We start from the raw sequence: 23,552 nt of genomic DNA on the forward strand, positions 1-23,552 counted from the left end.
CACTCTCTCTCTTCCCTCTCTGTGTGACTTCCTCCCTCCCTCCTCCTCACTCTTCCACCCTTGCTCCCTTGCTCCATCCATCTCTCCCCTCAGCCCAGTCACAGTGGTTCCCACCCAGGGCTTGTCACCTCCAATCAGTCTCCCTCGCCATACCCCCCCCCCCCCCCCCCCTCCCTCCCCTTCCCAGACCCCTCCCACTCCCACACCATTCCTGTCCAGAGGCAGCGTTCCCCCCCCCTCTTTCCCACCGTTCCCTGGCATGTTTTAGGAAAAATGGGAGGACAGCAAAAACATCGAGCTGCAATTTAGTCTTAAATATGGCTTTTTTTCCCCCGACTTGGCACAGCTGATGAACTTCAGACACAAGTCACCTATTTAGCTGGGACTACTTTTTCAGACAGGTCACTTTTTTTTAATTTTTTACCTGGGACTACTTTTCTTCCGCCCTACATCTGCGTCTATTTGTAACTCGTTAACGTTGAATGCTGAATGATCACTTTCCTAAACTAGTCTTGGAAAGTCTTGCATCAGAGCGAGAGGAGGGGGCGGTGGGGGGAGGGGGGGGTTACGGCCATGTTTCCCACGCCACTCTGTCGTCTCCTCTCCTCCTCACCCCTCCCCTCACCTCCCCTCCCCTCCTCTCCTCTCCCAGCTCAGCTCAGCATCAGTCAAAGTGTTTCATTTAGAAGTCCTGATGACGGCTGTGAGTCACACTGTCGTCGTTGGCGCCGTCGTTAAGCACAGCACATTTATCTCATCAGCAGCACTGTGGAAGTCCCCCGGGGGGCGCCGTAAAACACTCGCTGTGACACACACACACACACACACACACACACACTCGCTGTGACATCTGAGCCTAAACACACTGGAGGAGAGGGGAGACAGGAGCAGGGGGGTGTGTAATTTCACTTTCTCTCACTATCTGCGACTCGCTTTCTCTCTCTCTCTGCCCGTCCTTCCCTCTGTCTCTCTCTCTCTCTCTCTCTCTTTCCCCTCATCCTTCTCTCTCTCTCTCTCTCTCTCTCTCTCTGCCCATCCTTCCCTCTCTCTCTGTCCATCCTTCCCTCTGTCTCTCTCTCTCTCTCTCTCTCTTTCCCCTCATCCTTCTCTCTCTCTCTCTCTCTCTCTCTCTCTGCCCATCCTTCCCTCTCTCTCTGTCCATCCTTCCCTCTGTCTCTCTCTCTCTCTCTCTCTCTTTCCCCTCATCCTTCTCTCTCTCTCTCTCTCTCTCTCTCTCTCTCCCCTCATCCTTCCCTCTGTCTCTCTGTCCAGGGCCAGTCGGACAGTTGTAACTGGTCCCTCCTGTCTTCTCTCCCGCAGGTCCAGGACACGTCGTTCATCCTGTGCATCGTGTACGTGCAGCCGGAGATCCCCGTGAAGCACCTGAAGAACATGAACACAGCGCCCAGCTCCAAGCTGCTCTACCACCGCCTGGACCTGCTGGGCCAGCCCAGCTCCTGTCTGCACTTCAAACAGCTGGCCACCGTCGGTGAGAGGCTGGGGCAGGGGCAGGGGCATGGCTGGGGTAGAGGGACACAGGGCAGGGGCAGGGGCATGGCTGGGGTAGAGGGACTAAGGGCTGGGGCAGGGGTGCAGGGCAGGGCTGGGGTAGAGGGGTTAGGGGCTGGGAGTTAGGGGACTACTGTAGGAACTGGGGCAGGGCTGGGGAGGCTGGGGGGCTGGGGGAGGGTTGTAGAGCAGCTAGAGGGATGAGGACATGTTGACCTAGGCTGTACCCTAACTGTAGTTGATGTAAGTCATATGTGTAACTGTTTACTCACCCATTTCTCTCTCTCTCTCTCTCTCTCTCCCCCCCTCTCTCTCAGAGAGTCCTACGGTGATGTTGGCTGCTGGGAGCTTCTCCTCTCCCTACGAGCACCTCAGTCAGCCAGAGACCAAGCGCATGGTGGAGCATTACACCGCCTACCTGAGTGACAACACACGCCTCATAGCCAACCCTGGGCTGAAGGTACACACACACACACACACACACCCACACTCACACACACATACACACTGCTGGATTTGATTGATTCATTTTGACTCGTAGCGTTTCTCTCAGAGCAGAGGCTGCCATGTAGTTACATAACCGCTTTAAATAAGATGTAATAAAACACTGGGGTTCCTCTGTCAGTCGTGTGCTCGTTGATTGACAGTGTGGACAGACAGTCAGACACTAGTTCTCCATCTGCTCTACACACACTTCTGTGGCGACCACAGAGCCCCCCCCCCCCCCCCCCCCTCCACTCACACACACACCACACTAGAACAACCCAACATAATGAAAGACAATCTCCACTCAAAGGTTCTTCCACTTCTGTGTGTGTCTTTAAGACATGGAGGAAACCCCCATGTTTGTTGGCAGTCTGTGTGCATTCTTAGTCCTTTTCTGTTAGGTTGGGGGGGTGGGCTAGAGTTAGGTGTGTGTGTGTGTGTGTGTGTGTGTGTTAAAGCTAGAGTTGGGCCCTCCAGCAGCCCAGCCTCTTCCCTGTTCCCAGGCCAGTGTTAAAGGAACCCTGCTATGTCCCCTTCTTTGTCTCCCCCCAGTCGTCGGTCAGGAACGAGGTAATGGCGACCAGTCACGTCACAGATGAATGGATGACACTAATGGAAATGAGTAGCCTCAACTGCTACATTGTGCGCCGTTACATAGCAACGCCCAATGGGGTGCTCCGGATTTACCCTGGCTCGCTCATGGATAAAGCCTTCGACCCGACCAGAAGACAATGGTGAGGTTTATTTAGGGAGGCAGGAGGGGGGGGTGGGGGGGTGGGATGAGAGGGGGTGGGGGGGGGGGGGCGGGCTTTGAAACAGTTCCAAACTCCTAGGGAGCGATAGAGAGTTGAGTCCCGCACAGTGTGTTTGGCTCTGTGTAGTTTTCTCTCTCTGTTTCTGGTTGGAAAGATTGGGAATAGTTTGGGATTTTTTCCAAGTTTACTAAATCCTTCTCCAAACTGTTTGTGTGTGTGTGCCTGATGAGACATTTGCAGTTCTTCGGGAGACAAATGTATCCTCCCCTGGAATGTTCCGGCAAATGTTTCAGTCAGGATGTGTCACTTTTCTATAAGTTGCCTTTTCTCATAGTATTTTAGGCCAGCCTTACTGTGCATGTCTGGTCTGTCAGGTTCCTCCTTGTATGTTAGGGTCTTTACTTGAAGTCCTCTGGGTTTGTGAAGAAGCCCTATTACAAATAAAATCCATTATAATTTTTTTATGATTCATATTTAAGTGGCATTTTCAACATAGATGTACACAAAAACAGCAGAAACCGAAACAAAAACCAGAGAAAAAAAACATTTAAAAAAAATTAACCAAATACCACAGTTACGGTATACCGTACCACATTACTACAACATTCCACACTGACTAAAATTGATCTTATGACCTAGCCTCTGATGTCATGGTGTTAGTGTGTTCCTATTGGCCGTGGTCTTTAACTTTTTAACCTTTGACCCCCCCCCTGTTCCCCTGTAGGTACCAGCATGCGGTGGCCAACCCTGGCCTCATCACCTTCACCGGACCTTACCTGGATGTGGGAGGAGCCGGCTACGTGGTCACCATCAGCCACACCATACACGCCTCCAGGTAGGGGGAGGGGGAGTCCACTACAACACTGGGCTGTGATTGGGTCAAACCAAAAAAAACACCAGACTGTGATTGGGTCAAACCCCCAGCTGTGTATGCTCTCTCCCAGAAAATGATCACGACAGGGTCAAACTAGATTCACTCGGGACAAGCTGACAGTCACTTAGCGGAGACTGTCATGGACATTGTTGATATTCCACTTCAGTTTCTCCTACTTTTTGGGCACTGTTTTGAATTGAGGACATCTAAGCCATAGAAATAGAATGAGCCATAGAATAGAATAAACTCTTTTCAGTCATTCCATTTCTGTTACTCTAAGAAGCCCTTTCTTCTTTTCAGTGTTGGTGGCATTTCATTATCTCTTGTGGTACAGGTGACACAAACATTTAAAGATGTGGTGTGAAATGTCTGCCAGGGAACTGTGGAGGTTTGTTGAGTCTTTGATCTGGATGGGCAGTGGCCACCTGGACGTCACCTGCGTCTGCTCACAAGACTTACCTTTTCATCTCCATTTGAGCTTCAGACTGAAGACAATCAATGGAAACTGTTACAGAGGCGGTGGATTAAGATCTCTGAGATATCTCTGAGGCTTGCATGCACTGCACACGCACGCGCACACACACACACACACACACACACACGCTGTAATAAGGCAGACTCAGTCAGGGTGTTTATGCCGGTTCTGCCCCAGTGAACATGTCCTGCGGCGTTTGTAGTCTACCTAAACACAGCTCTCAGACAGGTGCTGTGTATGTGTGTGTGTGCGTGGGTGAGAGAGATGGAGGAGGGAGAATATTATTTCCATGCACACACACAGGGGAAGGTGTTGAATATGAAATGGGTTCTATTGAATAATTGTGTGTGTGTGTGTGTGTGTGTGTGTCTCTCTCCCTGTCTCTAGTTCTCAGATGGCCTCTGGCTATGCAGTAGCTGTGATGGGCATAGACTTCACCCTGCGCTACTTCTACAAGGTGCTGCTGGACCTGCTGCCCATCTGCAACCAGGACAAGGGCAACAAGATCCGGTAGGTTCTGCTCTGGGGTCCTCCTCCCTCCCATGGTATAGGCGTCCGTGGCCATGCCCGATAGGGTTTACCGAAGGATCCCCCACTGAGGTTGTTTGAGAGTGTTTGAACAAAGCTATGCTGGACTGAATGGCACATTCACCAAGTCCTCCAGTGTCCCAGCATGCCCTCTGCTCAGTTAGAGAGCCTAAAGAGAGATGAGGGGGAAGTCCCATAGAGGCAGAAATAAACTTTTTGCCCACTATGAAGAGGAAGAGAAATGGAAATAAGCTAATTATAATTACATTCTAAAGACATCCTGTTATGGTAGATGATGCTGCTGCTTCGGTCTTCTCTCTCTGTCTCTCTCTTTCTCTCTTTCTCTCTCTCTCCACAGTCATGGTCTCCCTTTTGTCTTTCTCCTCCTTTTATTCCTCTGTATTTCTTTCTCTCCTCCAACTCCTCTCTTTCTTTTTCTCTCTCTCTCTCTTTCTCTCTCTATCCAACCAACACCACCTCCTCCCACTCTCCCCCCCCCCCCCCCCCGTCTTGCTGTTCAGTGGCCATTAAACAGGATTAGCCCAGGGGAGTGGGGTTTGAATGGCCGTGTGTTTGGCAGAGTGGGTTAGTGCGGGGCTCAGGACAATCCTGGGAGCTGAGCTGGAGCCTGGCCCATGCAGTGCTCTTTACCCACTCATCCACTCGCGGCTTAAGCCTCCATTGTGTTCAGATCAGATGGATTTCAGTCTGAAGGTGTTCAGGTATTTGTTTTGTGTGTATTTAGTTGGACGGCTACTACTATTCTGGTCAAAGTAATTCGATAAGAGTTCCCCACAGAAGGAGGGATAAGCCTTAATTCCTCTGAAATCATATTGGCTTTAGTGCTTATTTTTACTGTTATTATTCAGCGATGTGACTTTTTTGTAACGTTTCTTCTGTGGGTGCAATCGGGTGAGGTATTTTTGAAATATTGCTGGGTCTGTGCTGATGTGTGTGTGTGTGTGTGCGTGTAGGTGTTTCATCATGGAGGACAGAGGATACCTGGTGGCCCACCCCACCCTCATCGACCCTAAAGGCCACGCCCCTGCAGAGCAGCAGCACATCACGCACAAGGTACACACACACACACACACACACACACCCTGGACATGCCCCCTCCATACACTCTCTCTCTCTCTCTCTCTCCCCCTCAGCTGTTCTATAGTCACTTTGTTGCATTTATTTTCCTATTCCACTGACTACTGTCTTTCTTCCTCCTCTTTCTGTCTCTCTCTCTCTCTCTCTCTCTCATTCTCTCTCTCCCTGCGATCAGGAACCACTGGTGGCCAATGACATCCTCAACCATCCCAACTTTGTCAAGAAGAACCTGTGCAACAGTTTCAGTGATCGTACAGTCCAGCGCTTCTACAAGTTCAACACCAGCATCGTGGTGAGTGGAGGCAGGCAGGCAGACAGGCAGACAGACAGACAGACAGGCAGACAGACAGACAGGCAGACAGACAGACAGACAGACAGACAGACAGACAGACAGACAGACAGACAGACAGACAGACACAAGGCTGAGAGTGTAATTGTTCATTCCATTTCTCCACCCTTCATCTGAAGTATGCAGTCACACGGTTTTAAAAGCATAGGATCAGCCTTAGCATGGTCTATTATAACACCAATCCATTCCATGTGAAATCCATTTGAGGGAGTGCACACACACACACACACACACACACACACACACACACACACACACACACACACACACACAGGTGCATACTTCAGGAGAAGGCTGGGGAAATGGGACACAGAATACGAAGCAAGTAGACTGAAAGAAAAGGGGTATAATCCAGTTTTCTGGCCAGGATTGGCCAACAGTGTTATGGCACCACCCGGCTGTGTTAAATGGTACTGCATACTTGACGTTCCGCTACTGCTGCAGAGATGCTCTCTGTGAGGTGTTGAAAACAGAACTAATGTGTTTTCTCTCTCTCTCTCTCTCTCTTCCTTCTCTTCCTCCCCAGGGTGACCTGACCAACCTGGTCCATGGAAGCCACTGCTCCAAGTACCGGCTGACCCGGATCCCCGGCACCAACGCCTTCGCTGGCATCGTCAACGAGACGTGTGATTCGCTGGCCTTCTGTGCCTGCAGCACTGTGGATCGCCTCTGCCTCAACTGTCACAGGTCAGACACACAGGGGACAGGGACAGACACCAGGGTCAGGGGACAGGGACTGTCACAGGTCAGACACAGGGTCAGGGGCTGCAACAGGTCACGGACTGGGTCTGGAACAGGGGCAGGGACATGGACGGGGACATGGACTGCCACAGGTCAGGGTCAGGGATGGGGACTGCCACAGGTCAGGGTCAGGGATGGGGACTGCTATAGGGTCAGGGACAGGGTCAGGGCACTTTAACTGCACTAGACTGGATAGAAGATACATTACTAGGAACTTTGGATTGTTTGATATTATTACTGTGTAAGACATTAGAGAGTTCAACGGTCCTTTTGTTGCATGTCTGACCACTCAGAAGACTGACTGTCATTTCTCTGTGTGATCTACAGAATGGAGCAGAATGAGTGTGAGTGCCCGTGTGAGTGCCCCCTGGAGGTCAACGAGTGTACAGGCAACCTCACCTATGCTGAGAACAGGTGAGAGGGGCATTAATCACAATCATTGACTTACAAAAAAACACACACACAAAAACAGCACAACAGCAGCACAATACTATAATACAAAAACTTTGTATGGAACAAATTATTATTATCATTTTGTGACTATTCCTTTGATTGTTTCATACAAATATGAATTGTTCTACACTGATGTATGATGACTATGTAGTCGTGCGCGTGTGTGTGTGTGTGTGTGTGTGTGTGTGTGTGTGTGTGTGTGTGTGTGTGTGTGTATAGTCCCACTTCAGTGTCTATAGAGGCCACTGCGCCTCACTCGCTTAGTCATGCAGCTCAGCCTCCTCATTAGGACAGTCACTGTCATCTCATCAGGCCTTGTTTGTCATGATAAACAGATTGCTGGGATTCCTCACACACACACACACACACACACACACACACACACACACCGCGACACCCTGACGCACACACACCCTGGCGCACACCTACACACACACCGCGACACCCTGACGCACACACACCCTGACACACACACACACACCGTGACGCACACCCAGACGCACACCCACACCAAACACCTTTCATCTTCAGCCTTTTACTCTACTGTTCCACTCAGTGACACAACCTGCCTGTGTGCATCTCTTTGTGACAGGACAGAGGGAGGCTATTGAACAGATACTTCACAAAGCTGTCTTTCAGTAGTCACACATTCATGTTGTCCCTCTGTTGTTGATTGAGCTCTTTTGACAACCTGACTCTCAGATGCTAATTGCCTCATTATTTGAGATGTTGTAAACATGTCATCATCACTTGACTGACTGCCAGTTATTCTGTTGTTTTGTATTGAGCAGCGAATTGGGAGGTTATGTACTTAGAGCTGTTTTGATTGTTGACGTTCGTGTAATTCATTATTTAATGGTGCGGCCATGTTTATTGCTGTGGTGTGACCGTGTGTGGTCATGTTTTGTAGGAACCCCAGCTGTGAGGTTCACCAGGAGCCCCTGTCCCTGACCGTGATCGAGCCCAGCCTGCAGGACACTCTGCCCCAGTGCATCAACACACGCTGCAGCCAGCGCTTCACCAGCAGGTACAGACCACAACGCCACCCAGTGGACATCTCCGGGAAGGACAGGGCCCAGTAATACTTGACAACATCTCTATACCAGGAGAGAAAGATACCTGTCAAGTCTGTGTATGTTTCGATGTTATTGAACAGTCTACGTGATGGAGTTCATCAGAAATATTGAAAAAGAGAGATATTGTGAAGCGTCGCCCTGTTGGACACCTTGGGGAATGACAGGGCCCACTAATACTAGAATATATAATCCTAAATAAAGAGACACATTTGTCAGTGTCTGTCTTGAAGTAACTGAAGTTGAACAGATGGGAGATCATCTCAGAATATCTATAAAACTCACAAGATATGAAAAACATAATTCTATAAAGTAAATCTCCCTAAAAAATGTCGGTTAGAGCTCTTAGACCTGGTCTTCAACTCAAGTCTTCTCTCTTGTGCCCACAGTGACTGTTTTGGGGTGCTGGACTGCGAGTGGTGTATGGTGGAGAGCGATGGGAAGACCCACTTGGACAAGCCGTACTGTGCCCTACAGAAGGAGTGCTTCGGGGGCATCGTGGGGGCCAAGAGCCCCTACATGGATGGGATGGGTAACCTGGGTGAGTAGAAAGAGTTAGTACAGTGTCTTTATTTTGCAAGTTGTGACCGGCTGGGTTCCACCTCGGGTCTTGCAACGTGGAAGACACAAGCATTCTACCATTAGGCCAAGAGGACATCCTCAACGTCTCAGGCAGGGCTACCTCATCATGAGAGAGTGATTCCGAATCACCTCCACTACATGGACACAAAGTCATCCACAACAACATGTGCTGCTTGAAGTACCTTTTTGATTTGATTTTGATTTGAAATATGTACTTGTGTATTTCATATCAATGCCAAACCAACCAATGTCACCATTCAAATGAATTGGACAGGAAACCCTTAAGAGCCTCTTCACTTCAAGACCAGCTGAAACAGCCACAAGGCTGACAAGCCCACGCAAGCGGATGGATGTATTGGATAGATGGAGAATAATAACAGTGAAAAAAGCCAGCTGAACAGAACGTAGCTGGAGTTTTTGAGAGATGTAACCTTCCCCTTCATCTCTCTCTCTCTCTCTCTCTCTCTCTCTCTCTCTGTCTCTCTCTCTCTCTCTCTCTCTCTCTCTTTTTTTTTCTCTCTCTCCTGTCCCCCCAGACGAAGAGGTGGCATCTCTCAACATGATCAAGAGCGCGCCGGTGGGCCCGGTAGCCGGGGGCATCATGGGATGCATCATGGTTCTGGTGTTGGCCGTGTACGCATACCGCCACCAGATCCACCGCCGCTCCCACCAGCACATGTCCCCTCTGGCCGCCCAGGGTAAGACACCCTCTACATGACTTAGCTTAGCATACACTCACGTACTGGACATGACTGTTAGCTTAGCATACACTCACATACTGGACGTGACTGTTAGCTTAGCATACACTCCCGCACTGGACGTGACTGTTAGCTTAGCATACACTCACGTACTGGACATGACTGTTAGCTTAGCATACACTCACATACTGGACGTGACTGTTAGCTTAGCATACACTCCCGCACTGGACGTGACTGTTAGCTTAGCATTCGCTTGTACACAGAGCAACTATCCACTTTACTAGTGCACACAATCATTTGACTATAGCCTATGATCCTATGAGCTGAGCTTCCGTTCAGCTCAGACTGACTTCAGTGATGAAGTGTTGTTGAGATTCCATTGAGACTTTGTCTTAGTGATATCTTATGAAGACACTTTGAAATGAAGGTTTTTCATTAGATACCGACTGAGAAAAGCTCTAGACCAGAGGGTAATTACCTCGATATAGCCTATGGAGTTCTCAGCCTTGATAGTGAAAGAGGCTGCTGTGGGAATGAGTGAATTAACTAAAGCTCTGTACTCAGCGGCTGACCTTTACACACACACACACACACACACACACACACACACACACAGCAGCCAAGCCAGGTGTTAATGAGCCAATTATTAGCACTGACTGAAGAGCTAATTGAAAGCAATCAACATCACTAACAGTTATCCTCAGCTGGAGCTTTACTGCTGCAAAGCCTGCCATGGGCTGGCCGGTTTCACCAGTACACCCAGTAGTTCACATGTCCATCTGTTCAGATCCCTTCTACCCGCCTCTTGACCCATCACTCCCCTAATGCTTTTCCATTTCGCCAACAGATTGATGTTGATATTGTCTTCTGAATGTGTACACCTCACAAGCTTAGACCATTTATCGGTACTGTTGCTGTGTGTCTCATTCTTTTCCCCTCTCTCCCTCCCACTCCCTCTCTACCTCCCACTCCCCCCCCCCCTCCACATCCCACTCCCCCCCCCTCCACATCCCACTCCCCCCCCCTCCACATCCCACTCCCCCTCTCTCCACATCCCCCCCCCCTCTCCACTTCCCCCCCCCTCTCCCTCCCCCTCCCTCTCCACCTCCCCCCCCCACCCCCGCAGAGATGTCAGTCAGAATGTCCAACCTGGATAACGAACGAGATGAGAGAGACGAGGACAGTCACGAAGACAGAGGAATAAGTAAGTGTTGCGCTTGAATCTGGATGTTGCTGAAACGTAATTCAAAAAGGATTTGAACTGGGTTCAATGTATTCTTGTCTTCAATTGCCTTCGAGCAACTTTATTGTCTCAATGTCTCTTTGGAGCTGCTTCGGAGTTCAGACGCATAGGAATGACAGGCACATAAATACATAGACAGCAACAGAGACGCTGACTTAAAAGTGCAGTGGCCATAAATATGATGAGTATAAATACATGTTGTAGAATATTGCGGTCCTGAACCTGGACGGTATGCACACTTCATTGATCTGAGCGGTGTTGATGTGTCTGGAACTGACCTGGGCGTCTGCCTGTCCTGTCCTGTCCTGTCTTGCAGTCAGTAACACGCGCTTCATCGCCGCGGTGATCGAGAGACACACCCACAGCCCGGAGCGCAGGCGGAGGTACTGGGGCCGGTCAGGAACGGAGAGCGACCACGGTAAGGGCTCAACGCGGTGACCCCGGGCTCCTTTTAAACCGCATCATGAGAATGAGGAGAGGAGGGTATTGAATGTCTGAAACCGCTTACTGAGGGGATGGGGATGAGGATGAGGTGATGGAATGTCAGAAGTGATGTTTCCAGAGGGGGTTGTATAAACCATATTGATGCGTCACATAGGATACTACGCATCATGTTCATATCCAGCTTCAGAGGTCAAAGAACACACACACACACACACACACATATACACCACCCTCATGTTACATCTTGCCTGCCCGCAGAAGAGTCCCTCCTGTCCATGTTGTGTAACTGATGATCTGACGAGAGAGAGAGAGAGAGAGAGAGAGAGAAAGAACTACAGGGCAACTCAGAAAGTTGGCTGTGTTTCTCTGCTCTGTCAAAGGTGGCCTCCCACAGTCCACACACTCATGCAGCTGGAGGGCTCTGTTAAAACTCAACTGGTTCTGCTTTCACACACTCGAGGATTTTATCCTGTGTGCTGTGAGTCACTCCCAACCAACACACACACACACACACACTGATGTGTGGCTGCCTGCAGGCTAACAGAGGCCCTGGTATTGGCTTTAGTTGTACAGCCTTTTTCATAGTCTAGTTTAAACTATACCCCCCCCCCCCCCCCCCCCCCCCAAGAGTGGATTTTGTCTGCGTTATTACCCGAGTCACGACCTTTCAAACTTCCCCACACCGGGGCCCCGTCTCCGCTGTTCGTGACCTTTAGCTGGGAGATTACTTCTCTCACCTCTCGTGCTTCTCGGGAATCCGATGACGAGATGCAATATCTGCGGCGGCGTTTGAAACAAGAGCTTTATTTAAGAGATGGAGTTGTCAGAGGCTCCGTGGAAGCTCAGCTCAGGAGGGAAGCGCCCCGCCACAATGCTTAAGTTGGCATCTCTCTCTCCCTCTCCTCCCAATTCTTCCTTGATGTCTACCCAAACTTCCCCAAGGACAGTTTTTAGAGACTCTTTTTTTTTTTTTTTTTTTTTTCTCCCTAAAGCTCAACCCAGCTCTCAGAAGCAGGGCAAGATAACAGCTTTGTACAAAGCAGTAGCTCTCTCTCTCTCTCTGTCTCTCTCTCTTTCTCTCTCTCTCTCTTCCACTTCAACCACAGTTACATCATCTCCACTGCCCACTCCTGGGCTCCTGGCCTCACATTCAGCAGCCAACCTTCCTCCTTTCTCTGTTCCAGTCTTTCAGAAGAGAGGCATGCTTTGGTGGGTTGGTATGAAACGGCCCGAGGGTATCCCAGCGTCGAGCTTGTTTGGTGGTATCAGAGACAGGGTTGTATGATGTTTTAATGTCAGTGATCTGTTGGGAGCGAGTTGGAACGAGAGAAGGCGTTTTGAGATGGAGAGATTCGAGTGAGTGTAGGCAGTCTCGCGCGCACACACACACACACACACACACACACACTCTGTGTTTTCTCTCTCTGTCTGCGCTGCAGGTGTAGAAACTTTCCCACTGCTTTCCCTTCAACACATCCCCCGTGTATGACACACACACACATATATACACTCACACATATACGTGTGCGCACACACACATACACATGCATGTATTCACACACACATACTTGTGTTTCATCACGAGATTTCACACAAATATGATTAATGAGGTGTTGAGGTTAGGATGGTTATTCCCTAAACTGTAATTATAGAAAGATGTAAATATACTCCAGTGTGTCGCGTTGCTCAATCGCCACAGGGCTTTCTGCTACACTGGAATATAGGGCGTCAGGCAACTGTGCAGATCAAAACGCCTGTGTGACGATCACAAAGCACCACCAATTCTATTTCTGTGCCAACGCCATTGTCCTTCTCCGTGCTTGTGACGATACGTTTTGTGGCAATGTTCCAGAATATGTGTTTTTAGTATTGATGTGTGTGTGTGTCCGTGTTTGTGTGTGTGTGTGTGTGTGTGTGTGTGTCCCTCTGCAGGCTACAGCACCATGAGTCCGCAGGAGGACAGCGAGAACCCCCCCTGCAACAACGACCCCCTGTCGGCGGGCGTGGACGTGGGTAACCACGACGACGACCTGGACCTGGACACGCCCCCGCAGACGGCGGCGCTGCTCAGCCACAAGTTCCACCCGTACCGCCACCCCCACCCGCACCCGCACCACCACCACCCACTCCACCCGCACACACACCACCTACAGGCCGCCGTCACCGTGCACAGCGTGGACGCCGAGTGCTGATCCACACCCTCCGACCCCCCCCCCCCCCACCACCACCACCCCCACCCCCACACACCTTGACCCACCCACAGGCCTCCTCCAGCCCCACCGATCAATTCCCACCTCTGGCCACAGAAACAGCACGTATGCCTCCTCACCCCCCACCCCCCACCCCCCACCAGCACCTCCACCTCCACCACCATCACCACCATGCAGGCTAAGCTTGGGCGAGGGGGGAAAGGCGGGCTGAGGGAACAAAGCAGACCCCTTGTTGTGGAATACCTGCTGTGGAACCCTCCTTTGAAGAACACACACTCACAGGAGGGGTGTCCATCTTTGTCCAGCGGAGGTCTGTTCAGCGTATGGGCCGGTGGGAAACGATGGAGGCCGGGGGGGGCTGGCCGTATTCAAAAGGAGGGGTGGGGTGGGGTGGGGGGGCGGTCAAAGCATCTCAGATTTATAAGAAGATAAAAGAAAAGATTTTAAAAAGGATTATTTTTCTACTATTTATTAAACTGGATTGGAGACGGACTAGAGAGTGGCTGGAGCTGAATGGACTCAGAGAGAGGCAGACGGACCGCATAGTGCCTCTGACGATGCACGCTCCCCTCGCTTCCTGTTTCGAGAACGCATCACATCCTGTGTCGCCGCCAAACGGCGAGGAAGCGGATGTTATCCAGCACATTTCTGACTCTTACGTGCCAAAATAATCATTTCTTTTGGATTATTTCAGTTGAGAATCAGAAATCCTAGTGTTATTTGTCAAGCTGCAACGGCTCGCTGCTGATTCTGAACCAGCAGAATCGCAGTTAGCTTGTATCAAGATGGAGGGAAAGTCCACCTGCCAGTTGAAAGGGGCTCACCTCACCTCGTAAACACCATTGAATGGCCGGGTTGAGTCGTGGTGAATAAGGAAGAAGTACGCTGGCTCGCTAGGACCCTGGCAAACATGCCCTGCCCAGAGACTCAAAGAGACACAATGTGCAGTGGCCATGTGTGTGTTGCCCTCTATCTTGCCTGAGTAGAAATCTAGCGCAGGGTGGGATTGGTTATCTGACCCCCCCCACACACACTAGCAGCAGCGGAGTAGGACCTATCTGTGGAAAGAGAGAGAGAGAGAGAGAGAGCTGCTGGGTTTGTGTCGAACCCACAGTCATCTGTGTTCTTCTGTGGTCAATCAATCAAAACACAGTCTTCTGTACACTCCTCTGGTGCAACTATAAGTGTGTGTGTCTGTGTGTCTGTGTGTGTCTGTGTGTGTCTGTGTGTGTCTGTGTGTGTCTGTGTGTGCGTGTGTGTGCGTGTGTGTGCGTGTGTGCGCGCGTGTGTACGCATGTGTGTGCGTGTGTGTGTGTGTGTGTGTGTGTGTGTACGGGTGTTTTTGGTCAGAGTGTGGTCAGAGCATCTCCATTGAAGGCATTCTTGTATGGTTTTGTTTTAAAATTGTATTTACAGAATAGTGATGAAATGATTATGTTTGAGCAGTCCACCTGATTTAATAATGAAGAGTAATTTTACCCCTATCTGTGCTTTTTAGTCATGTGATTGTTAAAACTGCTCAAAATCAAGTCAATATGGTATTCATTTAGTTTGGGTGAAGAATGTCTATCGTTTTCCAAGCTTAACAGTATAAAGTGTAAATACCTTTAAAAAAAAACAAAAAAAAAGATAACAAATAGCTATTAATGTGTTGTACACTCCATATTTGTTTGTCAGAAGTGCATATTGTGTGCTCAAAATAATGCTATTTGGGTTGAATTTTTGGTTCATGGCTATATTCTTGGATGCCTTGGATATAACTAGGTCTGTCTTTCTTTAGGTCCATATTGGATGGAAGACAGGCTGACATAATTTTTACACACTTTGGGCCGAATCCTAACTTGAGAATGACATGGAACTTGAATTTTTTGTGCAGTCTCCTATTGACATCAATGCATGATTTCGGTCAGAGTCAAGACACTTAATGGTCTGCGGATTTGAAGTTATGATCCGGCCCCAAGGTAAATTGTCTTTAAGAGACTCATTTTTGTTTTTACCATGTACGGTCAAGTTAAGTAAGACTGTCAGTTGCCAGGGAGCAATGTAGACTGCAAAATGCCATTTCATAGAATAATGACCAACTCTAACATGTAGTGAATACAGGACTGTCACTATAGTTAAGAGCAGACATTTTTATTTCACAATTAACTCCTGCTGTGTCCTAACCACCACTGAAATGATGCACTGGTGGTTATTCATAACACTAAACATCCATAGTAAGTGTACACCAGTCTTAATCATTTTTGATTGGTGCATGACTCAGGGGAGGCTGGTGGAGTTACAAATCAGAGGACGGGCTTATTGTAATGCATGGAATGGAAGGGGAAGGGTATCAAACACGTGTTTGATACCGTTCCTCATTCTGTTCTATGTATTACAATAAGCCCATCCTCTGATTTCTGCCTCCACCAGCATCCCTGGTGCATGTGTAGTGGAGGTGATTTGGAATCACGCTTTCGTGATGAGGTAGCCCTGTCTGAGACGTGTAAACACAGGTGTCGCCCTCAGACCTTGAGGATGTCCTCTTGGCCTAATGGTAGACGCTTGTGTCTTCCACCTTGGGAGACCTGTGTTTGAACACCGCCCGTCACACATGCTTCTTCGTGGCATCAGACAGTTAATATTCTTGGTGTGTTGGAGTGTTTCCTTGTTTATTTCTGAAAACAGGAAGTAAATGTACTGATGCAGTAGTGTTATGAATAACCCTCACTGTGACTTTTGATTTGTTCAGTTGTAATGACGTCTTTGATGGAGAGCATTAACAGTATTTAACAGCTGTTGTAAGCAAGTATAATCTTGTGTATTACCGAACACTATGAATTGCATTAATGTACTGAAGGAACTTCAATGTGTGTACATCATTCCTTTTTTTCCAATGTAACATATAAAGTTATAAAATGGAGATTTATTGCAATGTGAATGTAATAAACAGTCCACTTTACACTTAAACCACCGGCCAGATCTTTCTGTTATCTGCATACTAGAATGTAGGGTCCCTATATCCATTTTTTTTAATATGTATTTATTTATTATTTGTTTGAGTAGGGACAGATGCAATAACATTGACATGTTGAAATTACGACAAGCCTGATTCATTGCACCACAACACATTATCTTGCGCTAATTCACAGTGCCTGTCCCTTCATAGACAGAAAAATGAACGAAAATATAGAATAAATAAAAAAGAAATGTAAAAATCTATATACACACACATACAAACACACAAATATTCACATATTTTCACAAATATTCATCCTCAGTCTTCACATTAACCTTCTGACAAGATGAACAACATTTAGAAATCATTGGGTCCTCCTCAACATCACGTGTCGTTTACAAAGCAGCATCATAGCAAAACTAAACTATTGAAACTAGGATGCCACTGTCGTCCTCTTGAGTGGCCATTTCATTAACAACATGTGTTTGATGGTCCTATAGGTCACTGCCATGGCACAAAATGTCCGCCAGGAGGGATTCATTCACCGATGAGGATTATCTGTGTATCAACTGCATGACAAAGCACCTGGCTCTTTACCCCCCCCCTTCACAGTGTTAGTGTTAGGGCCATATTGCTCCGTGGCATCACCCATATGTGTTGTTGTTGTATTAAACAGGCATGGGGAGGTCATAGGTCAACACTGCGAGACTAAAAGGCATTTGTTTCCCCCTCTATCCATGGTTCTGTAGGAGTGGGTCGGAGGGGGCGGGGGCATTGTAGCCTAAGAGCATCATCATTTATTTAGAAGCCCCCCTCTGTACATGTGAATTGCCGTTGGGTTATATAACAGCCCTGGATCTTCACGGAACATATTTCTGACACATATACAGCACAATAAGCCTGCCTTTAGTCATTGTAGTCACGCCCTCTTTCTTAATTTGAGTTCTGGTTTTCATTTCAATTCAATTCATCACGGTCGTTGTTAATTTCGTTTGCATAATTGTGGAAAACACCAAAGGCACCTCACGTTCAGATGACTGTCAAAAAAATGCAAAGACACAAAATCCTGCTCTCAATAGGCGGTCGTGTTTGAGCATGTATTCCTAGATTGGAGAATGGTCAACAGCATCCAGTTTGTAATTTTCACTCAAGCAGAATTGGTGCTATGGTAACAACAGTAGTTCATACAGACTGGGGTGCAGACATATTGTAGCAGTCACTGAGTAAATGCTGAAGTGACAATAAGTTGGTGCCCTCTAACTAGAAGCAGGTCTCCGTTTCTCCTTGAGATGTAGAGTAGAGAGAGAGAACGCGATGGCCAGGGCTGTTTTCTCTACTGAACGTTGGCAGGGAAGTAGACCAGCTCTGCTGAAGACTGAGGCCATCAGGGAGAAGAGAGGGCTCTATCCTCCCTCCCTCCCTCCCTCTTTTCCAAATTAGAGCACTGGCACTGTCCAAGTGTCCTCTGGCCATTCTGTATGCACCCGCACCGCCAGGCATCCTTAGCCAACTGGGGACTGTGTGTGTGAGTGTGTGTGTGTGAGTGAAGTCAACTCTGCTTATTTGCCTCACCCAGGCTAATCCTCATAGACAGTGTGTTTTGTGGTTCCCCTCGTTGAAGTAGATACTAGGAGTTTTAACATTATGGCACAGATTGGGACAGAGTTCTGTTAAAGGGTCTCACACAATGGGTAAATTAGGTAGGAAAAAAAGGTTCCTCAGAATATATATGTAATGAATTAATATTAATATTGCATAATAATGTTGCATGATAACGATACGGGGTCCTAAATAATGCATCCGTTGCAGAGAAATGCACCAGTTCTGGATTCAAAGCAGGGAATGCGCAATTTGCATGGTTTGCTACACAATTAAGTGTCTAAATGTGATGCTGTAAATGTGAGATTTGTCTCTCTCTCAATCGCTCGCTCGCTGTCCCAGCCTGGAATTAAAAATAGCAAATGAAGATAGCCATAATAATCGTTCCTCCTCTCCTCCCACACACTCCCCGGCCATTGGGGTTCAAGGCTACTCCCGCCTACCGTACGTAAACATGCGTCCCAGGTGCCTGCTCTGCCCGCTCATGCACTCGCCGACACCCACTCACAGACAGTCAGCCCCAATGAGGCGCTGAAATTTCCTCGATTCTTCTCATACACCCACACGGAGAGGCTGTGAATCATTCACATAGCAGTGCACCCCCCCCCCCCCACCACCACCACCACCACCACCTACCCCCTCACCCCTTTGGAATGCAGTGCTCCCCTTTTTATGTTTGTGCAAAGCTTTTTTTTTTTTTTATAGGTCTGATTTGCATGTGTAAAATACTGCTCTCTCTCACGGTTTTCGTGTGTGTGTGTGTGTGTGTGTGGGGGGGGGGGGGGGTGATGGAGTGAGAGAAGGAAAGAGAAAGCAAATTAATTGTTCCCTTGTAGAGATGTTGTTTATCACTCAGAAGAGTGATTCATGCATGGCCAACATCTTGTGAGTGACAAGCAGCAGACCATAATTTAAGAGAATTCAGAAACCAAAGATTCATGTCTCCCAATCTGTCATGAGACAAATTATTGAGACATAATTTTCCCTCAGGATTTACGGAATGCATTCATTTAGACCCATATTCTCCTTGCCCACTTGGCATATATAGGCCTATTCCATTCGCTCTCCCATCTGACGCAAACAGGTTTAGTTTGATTGCTGTATTTATACATGAATGGGTTATAGTTGTTTCAATCTGAGGGCTGTGATTTGCCAATTTAATGTGGGATTCTTCCATTTCTTAATTGTGACAGTCCACATTCAGGTCTGCCAAAAAAGAGGGTCCATTTTGGATGATGATGGTTTATACTATTTATTCCCTTTTAGAAGCATTACTGCCCTTTTAGAAGCATAAGTGCTCTTTTAGGACCATAAGTGCTCTAAATATTTCCTAAGTGGGTTTCAGTGTGTGTCTGAGCCACTTTGCTGCAACATACTCACAATGCCAATGTATTTGTGATTGAGCCAGGAATACATGGGCATCAATCACATTGTGAGTGTGTTGCAGCAAATCTGCCAGATTAACACCCACGGAAGAGGGATTGACTGACTGGTAAAGGTCCATGGCAATTTATTTTCACATTGTGAACAGTATGCAAACACAACTGGATTTGTTTTTCTCATGTTTTAAAGAATGTCTTGATTTGAGGGATTGCCCAATTGTGTGTTTTCACAACTTCTTTTGGCCTACTACAGACTATAGTAGTGATACTTGCTTAAATTAGGCTATAAATTTATGCAGCATGTAATCTGCTCACCTCTCTTTTGATATGGGCAATGCTCACCCGTCAAGGGTGGCACCCCGTTAATTAGTCATAGTCCACCACAGGATGGCGATACAATATTCGCTATGGTTTCATTGCTCCTCATTATACATTTTCCAAACGGTGGGGGTCGCCAAGCGTCCGACAGTAGCATACAGCACTGTGCCAGGGCCTGCATGTGCGTACCTTTCCGTCTGCTCTCGTTCAGATGGGAGCGACAAAAACAGACGCCCACCTATCGCTATTGCCTCCACTCACTTTCAGCACAGCTACTCAAGATGGCGGCAGCTTCCTCCATCCAGCCGCCGAGCGTTCATTCTTTAAACCAGGAAAATGCACCTTTCCCGGATTCTGACAGCCCAGAGAGCCGGCAGGATGAGGACGCTGCATCCGAGGGGACCAGTCTCCGAGACCTTCCCGATTTGGAACCGGAGGAAATTGAGAAGAGGCTGGAGAAAACTCGAAAGGAGCTGAGCAACAGGAGGAAAATTCTCATTAAGAACCTGCCACAAGATACAACCAACCAGGTACAGTATTCTCGAATATTTTGACAGATGGAGAGAAAGTTGCGTGTTGCGCACCACTCCTTTCTGGAAGTTTAAAACCAATTTCAGACGTGAACTTATGCAATACTTTGCTATACTTATGTGCAGTTGAGCTCACTATGAACTTGTATGATATTTTATGACGTTTGATTATAACCGTTACTTTTATCTGCTGCGGGGAGATTACGCTATTTGTGCATGTAACGAATTTAATTCTGTAGTGGAAATCATTTAATTCCTAGACAGACGGGTAGGCATCCTACTGTAAAAGCCGAGAGGCGGTGACCGAGCCAAGCGCGTTATGTTCATGGCTGGTTACATTGTAGAGACAGGAATGATAACAGTGGCCTCGAGTTAATCATTTGTACAATGTGACCGATGCACCCAAATATGCCACTAGCGATATCTCCTGTCGGCCTACAGTTTAGTGAAATAATGCAATGTTCGTTCTGCGTATTCAACGGCGTGATATTACTTGACAATTAACTTTTAGTCCGCAAACAGGCAAGGGCAACTCACTTTTTAGAACGACGCGACTCAACCGTAGTGTATACTCCGCTTTTAATGGTTACAATTCGGCATTTGCGATGAGCCTACAAAAGCCAACTATGCGGATCATTTATGATAACAGCTGGTATCGAGGTCAGCCCGTATAGTGAACGTTGTTACTTTGTAACACACTTGTGTATGGCAAATCGTATCGAATGTTTTACTTGACTTACTTAAATTAAGCAGGTGGATACGGTATCATCAAAATCATTTCACTGCCCTAAATGTGGAGACTTACAGATATATCAGAACAACACACTTCTGTGCCATATTATATAAGTTGAAGTTTATTAGGATACTCACATGGCAGTTCACATGAGAAACTGAAATACATGAGTATTTACACATGATAAACAAGCACTGTCATCAACATACATGGACAGAGAATCCAACGAATAATATATCACAACAAATATGTACATAACGTATTTATATATGAAGGCTCAATGAACACCTAAAATATACTTACAAATATCAGGTTAGGAATCTGCATAAAAACGTGATAACACCCAACTATAATTGTCAATCGTGTTCAGTTTTTGTATATGATTGTACTGTACCACAGTGGGCTCATTGTGTTTCAGTAAGCTGGGATAGAGGCTGGCTGTGAGTTCCTTCAGGCTGTAGTTGAACAGTTCTTAGCCAACAGCAATGTGCCACGGAGAGCCAGAGCTGATGCCAGGGCTCTGAGTCTCGGAGAGGGTCTCACAGTGAGCCAGGTGAGGCGACAGACCCAACATTTCCTCTCAGCATATTGGCCACATTATTAGTGTGAGTGGACATGAGAGATACCAGGGCCCTTGAGCAGTAGGTCCTGACGGAGAGGAGAGGAGAGGAGAGAAGAGGAGGTACAGGGTGTAGAGAACCAGTCACCTCCTCCAACTCTGTGTGTCCAGACTCCTGACTCCTGGTGGGAAGATTTGTGATTGCTTGTATGTTTGCGTATTTGTATTTTCTTTATGTTTTATTGTTATTTATTGTATTATATTTATTATCATTATGTTATTATGTCATTTATTTAGTATTTAGTTTATATTGGGCATGTATGTGCCTGTATTTCTGTGGACATCCACTTGTAGGTCACTGACATTGCATTGGAGCATATCCTCTATCTAATCTAACTCATTTAAGAAAACTGTCACAGACTCACCCCACACACTCACCACACACACTCACCACACACTCACCACACACACTCACCATAAACACTCACCACACACTCACCACACACACTCACCATAAACACTCACCACACACACTCACCATAAACACTCACCATAAACACTCACCACAGACACTCACCACACACACTCACCATAAACATTCACCACACACACTTACCACACACACTCACCATAAACACTCACCATAAACACTCACCACACACACTCACCACACACACTCACCATAAACACTCACCACACACTCACCACACACACTCACCATAAACACTCACCACACACACTCACCACACACACTCACCACACACACTCACCATAGACACTCACCACAGACACTCACCACACACACTCACCACACACATTCACCACACACACTCACCACACACACTCACCATAAACACTCACCACACACACTCACCATAAACACTCACCACACACACACTCACCATAAACACTCACCACACACACTCATCACACACACTCACCCCACACACTCACCATAAACACTCACCATAAACACTCACCACACACACTCACCCCACACACTCACCATAAACACTCACCACACAAAGCACAGAGTCTGTGGATTGCAGTTCCATTTGGAGTGAGTGAGTGAGTGGCTGAGTGAGTGAGTGGGTGGGTGGGTTAGTGAGAGAGTGAATGGGTTAGTGAGTGAATGAGTGACTGAGTGGGTTTTTCCTGCTGGATTCACTACTAAAGGAGAGCAGCCCTCCGTAAATAGATTTGTGCCATGTTTCATGGGGCTGCCAGATTGATGGATCTGGAAAACCCACTCTGGCTTATGTAACCCCCCCCTTCCACCTCCCCAGTGCCCTGCCCCCCAACCCCCCCACCCCTCCGTACCCAGCCCCATTAATGAACACCTCCAGTATAGCAGTGTGAGCCTAACAGCATAAGCTGCATTTTAATGAAGGCCTGTCCAGCCTGGATGGTGTCAGATATATAGCCCTGCTGACAGCTCAGCAAGGGGGCTGGGGGTGGGGGGTGGGGGGGGAGAGGAGAGAGGATGGAGAGACTGTGGAAGGCTTTAGGAGGGATGTAGGTTAAAACAGGCTGGGGGTTGAGTTGAGTTAAAGGGGGGGTGAATGAATCAAATGAGGGTGGGTGGGGAGAAGATAGGGGGTCAGGGTTGGGGTGGGAGAAGGGTTGGGGTGGGGTTGGGGCTACTTCCCTCGCTCCCGTAGGACTCATACTGTCGGTTAAGCTGCTGAATTATTCAGAGCCTCTCAGGAACAGGTGAAGCTCACGCAGGTAGATGTGAGTGTGTGTGTGTGTGTGCCTGTGTGCGCGCCCGTGTGCACGCCTGTGCACACTCGCGTGAGTGTGTGTGTGTGTCATTTGACCAGCGTGAGGCTTGTTTACACTGTAGGACACACTCCCTTCCCACTGCTCACTGCTTAGTCCTCATAAATCTCAGACCTGACGGAAGAGGAACGTGGAAATGCATTTGTGGCACATGCAGAGATTCCCCCCCCCCTTCTACAACAGCCATGTGTCC

The 23,552-nt window shown here is 47.9% G+C and overlaps 2 protein-coding genes across 2 annotated transcripts in view; both read left to right on the forward strand.

The window, feature by feature from the left end:
• cachd1 (cache domain containing 1) overlaps positions 1 to 13,790 on the forward strand; it is a 57,250-nt gene extending 43,460 nt beyond the window's left edge. The window contains exons 13-27 of the mRNA XM_083672088.1: positions 1,321 to 1,489; positions 1,827 to 1,969; positions 2,548 to 2,729; positions 3,475 to 3,585; positions 4,487 to 4,609; positions 5,602 to 5,701; positions 5,901 to 6,017; positions 6,601 to 6,761; positions 7,143 to 7,229; positions 8,179 to 8,295; positions 8,731 to 8,882; positions 9,460 to 9,621; positions 10,748 to 10,825; positions 11,181 to 11,282; positions 13,241 to 13,790. Coding sequence (XP_083528214.1) covers positions 1,321 to 1,489; positions 1,827 to 1,969; positions 2,548 to 2,729; positions 3,475 to 3,585; positions 4,487 to 4,609; positions 5,602 to 5,701; positions 5,901 to 6,017; positions 6,601 to 6,761; positions 7,143 to 7,229; positions 8,179 to 8,295; positions 8,731 to 8,882; positions 9,460 to 9,621; positions 10,748 to 10,825; positions 11,181 to 11,282; positions 13,241 to 13,500 — 2,064 coding nt within the window. The 3' untranslated portion in view covers positions 13,501 to 13,790. The remainder of the gene's footprint in view (positions 1 to 1,320; positions 1,490 to 1,826; positions 1,970 to 2,547; positions 2,730 to 3,474; positions 3,586 to 4,486; positions 4,610 to 5,601; positions 5,702 to 5,900; positions 6,018 to 6,600; positions 6,762 to 7,142; positions 7,230 to 8,178; positions 8,296 to 8,730; positions 8,883 to 9,459; positions 9,622 to 10,747; positions 10,826 to 11,180; positions 11,283 to 13,240) is intronic.
• A 6,176-nt stretch (positions 13,791 to 19,966) lies between these two features.
• Positions 19,967 to 23,552, forward strand: part of raver2 (ribonucleoprotein, PTB-binding 2) — a gene marked incomplete at both ends in the record, with an annotated part of 41,596 nt that continues 38,010 nt past the window's right edge. Inside the window, 2 exon segments of the mRNA XM_083672350.1 lie at positions 19,967 to 20,008; positions 20,010 to 20,285. Of these exon segments, the coding sequence (XP_083528476.1) occupies positions 19,967 to 20,008; positions 20,010 to 20,285 (318 nt within the window).

This window comes from Argentina silus, assembly GCF_951799395.1.
Source record: "Argentina silus genome assembly, chromosome: 6".
NCBI lineage: Eukaryota > Metazoa > Chordata > Actinopteri > Argentiniformes > Argentinidae > Argentina > Argentina silus.